This window comes from Morone saxatilis, unplaced genomic scaffold (assembly GCF_004916995.1).
Source record: "Morone saxatilis isolate NCDOM2014 unplaced genomic scaffold, NCSU_SB_2.0 Contig5, whole genome shotgun sequence".
NCBI classification, from domain to species: domain Eukaryota; kingdom Metazoa; phylum Chordata; class Actinopteri; family Moronidae; genus Morone; species Morone saxatilis.
Genome location: NW_023340095.1, coordinates 20,368,569 through 20,379,239, shown reverse-complemented (window position 1 = coordinate 20,379,239; position 10,671 = coordinate 20,368,569). Strand labels below are relative to the sequence as shown.

The following is a 10,671-nucleotide window of genomic DNA, read 5'->3' as shown; positions in this document are numbered from 1 at the left end:
GCAGTGGTCAGTACCTCTCAAAAGTGGTCCAAGGAAGGAAAAGCGGTGAACCGGAGCCAAGGCTCATTGATGCACGTGGGAAGCGAAGGCTGGCCCGTGTGGTCCGATCCAACAGACACACAGTGCATCACAGTTTGTTGGTATGGGGATGCATGACAGTATGACTGCCAGGGGGCCTAGATGGTCATACTGTTCGGTATCAAATCAGTATCGGTATATATGATGCAAGAACACAAGTCCAAGATTTCCCTGGGATCAAATCACTTTTGTACAAGACATGTTCAAATTCACCTACATTACTGTGGATATAGACTGAGTTAGGCACAAACCAAGTTTCAAGTTTATTAGGTACATCTAGTTAAAACTAATACATTCTACAGTTCTCTGCAACTTAATGTTTATTTTGGAGGATGTCGACTGTTTTGAATTGTTAGTGTGTTATACACAGACCCTCCCTACCCTCATTAAATATAAATGAGATGGACAAAATAACAGAAATACCTGTCAGTATAACACAATAAACGCAAAAAATTTGGCACATGCTAACATGTCAATTTATCTACAGTATCTTTCATCATCCTGGTCAATATTGTTTGCTTTGTCACACAAGAATGTCCTTAAATAACCAATAAAATCAGATTATAGGTTAGATGCTTGGCAGGATAAGTCCATTAATGAACAATAGTTTCCACTTATGTTCGACACAATCCAAAATACTTTAAATCGAACAAAAAATGTGTGTAGATTATTATGTGGCTCAATTGCTACTTTCACTTAAAACCATGGAAACAAAGGTCACAGTCTAAATATATTCCAGAGCTTTCCAAACATCTTTAAAAAACTTTCAACAGTCTTAAAATAATTTCACCATCTTTTCCCCTGGCGACAATTGACAACATCAGTCCACTGAACGTGACACTTTTTTGTCCACACAAGTTCGCTCACGGACATACTATGGACACAAACCGCCAGCTGGCCTGCTTTGCGCAGTGTGCGGCTCAGTCTAGTCTCCGTCTCCCTAAAACAAGCATCTGGAGGCCCGGGCAGTGAATACAAGTGTGAATATATTCATCCTCATGCTGCTTTGTTAAATCTCTGGGCGTAAAGCCGTTGTACCCCTGTGCCCTCCTGGGTGACCCCCGAGGATCAGAGACCAGGTTGTCGAAACATTTGTAACATTTGGCCAAAGCAAATCTCAGGCTGCCTGTTGAATTGAAGCTCAGACCAAAGAGGAGGGAAAAAAAATCCCCCTGGAACCCTCAAAACACTCCTTACACTGGACCAGGACCCCCCTCTCGTTCCTTATCCCTCACACACACACACTCACACACCCCGAGCATGGAGGCTCAACCCCTCACAACCTCCAGCAAATCCCCTTTATCTTTTCCCAGCCAGATGGGGCCGCTGGAATAATAGCCAAAGCCCAATGAGTTCCATTCAATTTGTCATGCCGTCTAAAGGAGCTTGTAAGCTTCCCATTTGCAGTTATGTTATAGTAACCATGGGAGGCTCTGCAGTGTTAGGACTTAATTACCTCCTAATAGCTGTTGTAGAGATAAAGCCCCCAGCCAGCATAACCTAACACTGTCCAGCCTCTAAGACACAGAGGCCTGAAGACTCCCTCGACAGCCAGGATCCACATTGTCCATCAGGTGTTAGATGGCCTGTGCCTGCCTACATTAGTGACCTCTTCACTCCACATGTACCTCTACAGACCTATAAGAGGTAGGTTTTGACTTTTGCAGTCAAACACTTTGGAAGAACTCCCCCAGTTCAGGTTAGGTAGAGCTCTGTAAATCTTTGTAAATTAAAGTATTTATTTTAAAGGACGTTTTCAGATTTTCTTATATGCCTTCTATGTGTTTTGGCTGTGTGCCTTGGTGTTCTAATATATGTCGATAACTCCACCACTTCGGTTGAGACTGAATTATCTCAATAGCTATTGGATGGATTCCCTTGGTGGTACAGACATTCATGGCTCCCAGAGGATAGAGCCTTCAGACTGATCCTGACTTTTCCTCTAGCGCCACCATGAGGTTTACTTTTGCGGTCTGAATGGATTGCCATGAGATTTTGTACTCATTTTCCCCCTCGCAGGATTAATTGTAATAACTCTGGTGAGCCCCTGACATTTCCTCTAGCACAATCATTACATCAAAAAGGTAATATATCCGATACTTTGGTTTATGACCAAATACTTTGCACTTTGTGTTTAGTGCTAATTAACAAATATAACAATATACATTCATATATTAATATATTCACATATATATCATTATAACCATGATTTGGCCAATTTACTGAGAGGATTTACAAATTTTATGATTTAATTAGCCGATTTCTTATATATCTCAGTATGTAAAATTCACTCAGGTGTTAATATTTTGTAGTTTAATACTGACACTGCAAATGTTGTTATCTTTATGTCTGCAGTGCAGTGTGAAGGTTTTTTTTTCTCCTCGCTGACATTTTTGTGAATGAAACTTGCCCAGTAGAACAGGCAGTCTTCTGTGGCAACTTTAAGGGCATTGATTATGTTAATGGTCAAACCTTGTGAAAAGGTGGTATTGATCAGGCTGAAGCAAGAGACTTACGACAAGTTTTTGCGATTAGGAAAGTCTGCTGAATCTGACTTGAATACTTGAGCGAGCAAACCTCACGAAATTATATGAAAATGTTCTTGCATGAGTTTTTAGGACAGTTCTTGATTGGCCGAGTGAGACACGTGACCTCAATCCAATTGATCCGTTGTTTCACCTGGTGAAGACCAGCTTGTAGAAGTGCAAGCTGCCTGCACTAAAGGCCTGACAGAGATTTGTTGCTATTTAACGTTATTATTGCATCAGTCTAGAAGAAGGAAGACAGACGCCACCTAACGTAGGTTTGTTTCTTTTACTTAACATCTATTTAGACTCAGGAGAAGAAATTGTACTCTCTTCTTTCCTTAAGTTCATTCATTTTGATGTGGTAATTTTTTCATAACTCTGATCGTCTTCCACTCATAGAATGATTGATCATGGTCCTAACTGCATTTCTCAGATTTTCCCAATTTTGGGTGATTAAACAGAATTGATTGATTACATTTTTATATTGGTGCACTTTTTCATTTTTGCAGATGTTCTCTCTCATAGTGTGTGGGTCTTTTCCTGACTTTGAACTTGAAACCTGAGGCACCTGAGTTATCTGAAATTGTGGACTACAAACACAGAAACAGCATCTCCCTCAAACCATGTGCTTATTTAACTAGTTTGCATTGGAAAAATACTGGGGAAACATATTGCCTTCCGTAATGTGTTTTCCTTCCCAGAGAACAATCAGATCTGCAACTCTAACTTACTAAAAGCTACAATTCTGATGACTTGAATGAGACAGGATGCAAACTCTGGACACTGATGTAATGACACTTCTTTAAACACTTCTATTAACCTATGTACTTTAACTTATGTAAAGTGTCTTTGAGTTCCTTAAAAAGCGATCTATAAATAAAATGTATGATTATTATCATTATTTTTAGAATATTTCTCCCCTTCCTGAAATGTCACTTAACTTGTCAATAAATGTACTGTAAATCGCTAGTTTAGGAGAGCCGCATGTGAATCTAACTAGGAGACCTTACACACACACCCACACACACACACAGAGTAACAGCAGTGATGGTGGCAGGCGGCATCTCACGTTCCTCACTACAGATTTCAACAAAAGCGAGAATTTTGCTTCATTTCGTTCCAAGATTTCGCAGAGAAAGGGATCGAGGGGGAGAGCCAGGACATTATTCATGTCTTTCAGTTCATTTGGCCTCAGCCGGTCAGCTCCCCAGACAGAAAGAGAAACCTTCTCTCTCGTGTTTTTCCAGCCTCCTCTCCTTTTCTGCTTTTTTTTGTTCCTTTTCTTTTTTATTTTGAAGGCAGATTAGCAGGATTAAGTATGGCTCACATATGCTCCTCCTCACTATTGGTATTCACCACGGCACCGGGCCTACAGCCACCCAGACTGATGGACAGAGAGAGAGGAGGAAAGATGGAGATGATGGCAGAGAGGAGTGTAGTTGGTGAGAGTCAAAGCTGGAAAGGAACGGGCAATGTTAAAAAACACTGCTGTCCACATACCTATGGTTCACAGTTTGGTCTGGGCCCCTTAGCTCCCATCAAAAGAAATGTTAATGCTACAGCAAACAAAGGATATCTTTGACAATAATGCTTCTAAAGTTGAGTCAACGGTTTGGGGAAGACTCTTTCCTGCTTCAACAAGACAATGACCTCTGTGCATAAAAGCCAGCTCCACTAAGGAATTTCTCAGTTTGTTGTGGAAGAATTTGACTGGCCTGCACTGAGTCCTGACCTCAACTGTATCCAACACCTTTGGGATGAACTGGAACACCGACTGTGAGCCAAACCTTATCACCGAACATCAGTGATGGACCTCATTAATGCCCTTGTGGCTGAATGGGAGCAAATCCCTGCAGCCAGGTTCAGAATCTGGTGGAAGGCCTGAAAGCAGAAGAGTGGAGGCTGTGAAAGCAGCAGATGAAAGCCCATAGTGTGTGCCCATAGTATCTGGGTGTAAGATTGTTTAGTTATTTTGAAAAAACAATGAGATATTATAGAATTGAATACAATTTTAGGCTTTATTCTGTATTAGCCTGCCAAAAAAAAAAAAAAAACACTGAGTGTATGATGAAGGCTCTCTCTGCCTTTTTAGCTTCTTTGCCCTCTAACTTTCTTTAATATGTCTCTTAAATTATTTATTGTTTGTGTCCAGTGAGGCATTGTTGTCAGCAATCTGGAAAATATTTCTGACCAGTGTATGTAACTCTACTGCAAACTGCTGGATGGAGGGGTGAAATGCACTCTGTGCTGGCGTGAAACATACAGAAAAGTGTCAATCAGTCTTTGATTGAGGAAAAAAAATCTCAACTGGGTGCTAAGTTTTAATATCAGTGACAGCTGCTTTTGATTTTAGGGTTGAAACATAAATTTTGTTGGAAATTTGAAAAATAAATTCACACATTCACACATTACTTTTAAAAATGTATGTTAATATTAGGGGTAAAAGTAGTTTTATATAATTTTTTGTCATGACAGGTGAATTTCAGAACCCTAATATGTGCTTATTTCTAATGTTGGCTATGTACTTCTATTAATTTGATATAGGCTAATAATAGGACTATCACTTTTTTATAGATGCCTAATCTATTTGAAGTTCTGTCTAGAATTTTAATAACAGAGAACAAGCATTTGTATCTTGTGACAACTACAAAACTGTTATACATCAAATATTTGGACCTAAAAAGGAGTCATGTGCCATACAAGGTTGAGAAACTCGTTTTTAATCTGAGGTTTAAGATTTATTAATATTTACAAAAGAGCTTGTGAGGGTTCAGACTACCACAAAGCCTCCATAATTACCGATAGATGTCAATGATTTTAGCTAATTGTGGTGACTGACTTTTAAAATAGGTCTAATGATGCATAATGTGAAAGAAGAGTTGTTCTGTGCGCCTCATTGTGAATCCAGCGCAACGGCAAGACTGTGGGAATGTCTAATGAAGCAAGTGGTGGCACAGATACAGCCCTCCTGATTTAAAATGCCACTTTAACCGCCTTCATTACCATAATCTTATTTAACGGGAGTAAACACGCGGACGCGACGGACAGAGGACGGAGCAAAGAAGCAAATATAACGATGAGAAAAAAGAGGGCACTGTGTGTGTGTGTGTGTGTGTGTGTGTGGTAACGACCTTGATTTTGTGACATCTTTGGCGGACCGATGAGACACCTGTCACGGAAAATATTCGTTTCTGATTGGCTGGCAGGTGACGATCGAATCGAATAAGACCTATTTTACCCACAGTCACCGGTCACCTGTTTAACCAACGTTCTAAATCAATGCGCAAGGTATATTAAACTGCATGTAACCATGGCAACAGCACATCTTTAATTCTAGTAACTAACCGGCTGACCACAGGAAATAAATAGATACATTTTAATTATTAATTGAGCATTTATGGTAAAACAAAATATGTATTCGTTCATGTATTTATTTAACCTTTCAATAAACAAATACAGAGAGGTTATTCCGAGCCCAGTCTTGTGAAAACATATAAACTTGTAGAGGCAATTAGCGCTGATTGCGTGTGACTGCACAGCACAACTCTTCATATCTCTGGACAATGCTGCTGTCAGCTTCAGTTAGAGCAAATCGCCGGTTTGGGCCCTTCTGTCAGTCAGAGGCCGTCTGAGCGCCAGCAGCAGGCCGCCCCTGCCATCGCTCTTTCGGCAGACTAATTGAAATGTTACGGATCATAACCGTTCAAAACAATTTTGCACACTTCATTAATTAACGTTAAAGATGCACTTTAACAGCAGCTGCTGGTCGACAGCGGGTAAAAACGAAAAACACCGTATTAACAGCAAAACTGCAAGCAGGAAACATATTGCCCTGCTTATTAGGCTCCGATCCGTTATTACTGTTCATTTGAAGGGGCGACGGGATTTTATGGTCGGATAGGCTCCAACTAGAAGGGTTTATGGGCCTAAAGAAAAAGAAAAATATAAGAAAGGGGGAACAAATTTTTTATCAAAATAATGCCAATATTATATAGCCTAGCTATATTAATGAAAACTGCAGGATAATAAATTAAAAAAAATATTAATTCGACATTTTGCTTTTTTTTTTTCCTTAAATGTAGTCACAATTTCGGTTCAAAACTAATGCATTATTAGTTATTTAAATCATTCAAATGTGTTCTGATTTATTGCCTGTCACTGTTTCTGGATCCTGAACGAATTACTATTCACTTATGAGAGGCGAAAAGCGGTTTATTCTCTGTGTTATTATTATAAAATCCATCCACACGCGGGCCAGCATTTTCACAAGAAGGGGCCATATGTAGGAGGGAGTGTGTCTGATTTCACTTAATGCTGTGTGTTGGTAATTACATCAGGCTGGAGGACCCTCTGTCACCCTCCTCCCCCCTCTTTCTCCCTCCTCCCTGCACGGAGCTGATTGGTCGCAGGGAGGCAGCCGGGACAGAAACTGCGTTGTCCTGGTGACCCGGACCCTGTGAGCCTCAGCCCGCTATAAAACCCTGCGGTCGCACGCAGACGTGCCAAATGGGCTGTCAGATGCGATTTGGAGTAACAAGTGGATTTGACGTTTAGGTTTTTCTCACCATCGCGCTTGGAATCACTCTTGGTAAGTGTTTGGTAATTAGTTTCCAGACATTCTCGTAGACAATTACTTTAACCTTACGCCGATTTTATGTTCTCCTTATGCTTTATTTATGCCGACCTGGACACAAGTAGAAATTGTGTAGAAAAGATAAAGGCACTCGCTGATAATCCCTCTCTTATTCCTTATTTGATGATCCGATATCAATATATACAGATAAAAAGATAAAGCAGATTTACACTTATAAGCCGTGCTTAAATATTAAAGTTAAAGTACTGCTGCATTCAGGATAAATATTCCGTCTAGCTTAATCCAAAGCCACATTTAGTTTACACATAAGCCTACTTTTAATTAGCCTATTAATTAACAAACTTTTTATCAACAGTCATTGTCTTTTTTGGGGGTGGCAGAGATGTGGACTTTGGGTTCAGTAAATTAACCAAAAATGTGTATTTCTCTTCAGATCACAGTGCTGGACCAGGACCATGGACTCAGATACAAGCCGCGTGTCTAGCAGACCATCATCTCCCGAAGTAGACGACATCTTCCTGTCAACCCTAAAAAAGTCTGTGCACGGCTTCTCCGGCGCCGTGTCCTCCACACAGAGCGACTCTCCGTCAGATCTCGCCAGCCTGCGCGGCCTATCCGCTGCCGACGAGGAGTCCCTCGCCCTGCATCTGGCCAAGAAAGACCGTAAGCTCCTGTCCGAGGGCGAACTGCAGACGATCCGCCTCAAGATCAACAGCCGCGAGAGGAAAAGGATGCACGATCTCAACGTGGCCATGGACGGGCTCCGGGAGGTCATGCCATATGCGCACGGACCGTCGGTGCGCAAACTCTCCAAAATCGCCACCCTGCTGCTGGCTAGAAACTACATCCTGATGCTGAGCAACTCACTGGAGGAGATGAAGCGGCTGGTCAGCGAAATCTACGGCAGCAGCGGACACCACGGCGGCTTCCACCCATCAGCCTGTGGGACTATGACACACGCGGGGCCCGTGCCGGGTCACCCGGCGGCTTCCCACGCCACACACCCGGCGGTGCACCACCCGCTCCTCCCGCCCGTCTCCACCGCCTCTCTGTCCGCGCCCGGCATCGCCGCAGTCACTTCGGTCAGACCCCATCACGGACTCCTCAAAGCGCCCGCTGCCGGCGCAGGGCCGCTGGGCAGCAGTTTCCAGCACTGGGGCGTTGGCACCGGGATGCCTTGTCCGTGCAGCATGTGCCAAGTCCCGCCTCCGCATGTGTCCAGCATGAGCACCGTCACCATGCCGAGGCTGACCAGCGACTCCAAGTGACTCCGAACTAAATGGAGTTGAACTTTTGGGGTTATCACAGACTCTCTCTACCCACATTATTACGCTTTTAATTTATCTTTGTTGCTGAATCCGTTGCGTCGACGGGGCCAGTAAAGAACAATGCATTGATTTTCCTCACAGGGACTTTGGGGTTTCGCAACTAACTTAGTGTTTTATGGTAATTAACCTCAATTGTAACAGGTGTTTTTTTTCACAGAGCTCCCAAAGCACAACAAAACTTGAACTTGTTACTGGAAATCTCTGATGGCCCAGGCATCTGTGTGTCTCTACAGTTATTTAAAGATCAAATTGAGTCGCTGGTTGCTTTTCCGTTCTGTGGGCATGCAGGTGGAAGAGGTCCAAACCACAAATATAGAGTGTAAATATGTAGATTGATTATTCAGTTTAAATAGCGGGAGATATTATATATTAGAGTCTTGTTAATGTGTGGGGAGACTCCCCCACCCCGCACATATTGCACCTGCTTTATTCTATCCGTCTTTTATTCAATGCTTCTCTCCTTGTTTCCTATCCAGTAGGCTGTTATTCTCTGTCCGGCGCAAACAGTGACCACTTCTTTATTTTTTTAATAAAAAAATGAAAATGATATTTATTTACTTATTTTGGACGGGAATTTCAGATGAATCTCTGATTATGTTGGGGTTTGAAATGTAAAATAAAGACGATTAATTGAAAAGGGAAAATGTCTTTTTGGTGATGTTTTTTTAATATGTTTGTGTATCTCACATAATAGGAGGATGAACATAAAGCAGCACTGATACACCAACAGACCTACAGATCACATAAACACAGAACACCAGCAGTAGGCCTAGAGAACAGGTGTCCTCACATCAAACAAACATCAACAGTATTTTTCATGTCAAATGATTTTGTCAAATTTAATCCTATTTTAGGTTTTAACATTTCACTTGAAAGCTGACTTTTATCATCATAGATATTATCATTTTGAAGCAAGCAGTCTATAAAAAATGAGCCAGAGAAAAAATGATTAATAGCTGAGCAATAAAGTCCCATCTGTTTTTCACCTTAAATAGCTTAACGCTTAATAGCTTAATTCCATAAATGAAACAATTTGTAATTTTGGGCCATATAAATAGAATTGACTTGATTTCATAGAAGAGGCTGCTAAGATGGTCTGTACGGTTTAGATTTAAAATGTATCCAGAAATAAAAAGTGCAGGTGTTTGGTTCTTTTGACTTTCCAATAACTTTAATATTACCTAATCATTAGTCCTACATAAACCACATGATGTCCATCTAATGGAAACAGGGAGGGCTTTAATAAAAACAAGATTTCTAAAATTTAATTTATAAAATAACCATATTTGATCTTAATGTTTTATAGCGTTTGTGTCCTCATGAAACAAACTTTGACAGCTCGTATCTCCTGCTGGATGATATTCAGAACACAGAAAAAAAGGCCAGTGTGTTTGTGATCCTTAAGTGGACTTCAGCTGGTTGGGAATCTGATTCTTTTCACACACTGTGTCATTTTATAGGCACCTGTACATCCAACTGGAATTTCGTCCTGCATAATGTATCTGTGGTAATGTGCTCAAATATTGATATATTACAGATATTGAATACGTTAATGTTTTTTAACATTTATGACAAGAGGGTGACCACGAAAAACTACATTTGGAATGCCATCTTTGCAAAATATGCTTGTAAACAGCCGCTTAGGACGCGCACGAAAAACTCTGCTGGCAGAAAGAAGCCAGTGATGAGTAAAGGCCCGTACACTTTAGGAAAAGGTAGCAGCTGCATAGCAGATTGTGCATGCTGTTGCAATGTTTTCCAAAGGCTTTTGAAGCTGGAACGATATGAACTAAATCTCTGAATATTCATGCACGCATTTGTTTATTCGTCTCATTACTGGAATTGAATTATTCAAAGTCCTTCAGTGTTTTGTAGGACGTTTCAGAGAGGAAGAGGTCATTTGGTGCAATACGACAAAAAAAATACAGTCTATTTACAGGTCAACTATAAGAGTCTCTATTTAGAACAATCCCAGGAATTCCTCTGCACCTAAATTCAAACATTTTAAATTGTCTTTTTGTGACTATTGTTCATTTTCAAAACCAGTTGTGCTTTCATCACAGCATGCACTTATCAGACAGAACTCTCTGGGACTTCTTCCTCTCCTGCAGAGTTAGATGGATTTATATTTGGTGACACATTA

At 41.0% G+C, this 10,671-nt stretch overlaps 1 protein-coding gene across 1 annotated transcript; it reads left to right on the top strand.

Moving 5' to 3' along the window:
* Positions 1–7,113: 7,113 nt before the first annotated feature.
* olig2 (oligodendrocyte lineage transcription factor 2) lies at positions 7,114–9,125 on the top strand. Its single transcript, XM_035676866.1, has 2 exons — positions 7,114–7,194; positions 7,634–9,125. The coding sequence occupies exon 2, from the start codon at positions 7,656–7,658 to the stop codon at positions 8,466–8,468; it is 813 nt and encodes a 270-aa protein (XP_035532759.1). The 5' UTR covers positions 7,114–7,194; positions 7,634–7,655; the 3' UTR covers positions 8,469–9,125.
* The last annotated feature ends 1,546 nt before the right edge of the window (positions 9,126–10,671 follow it).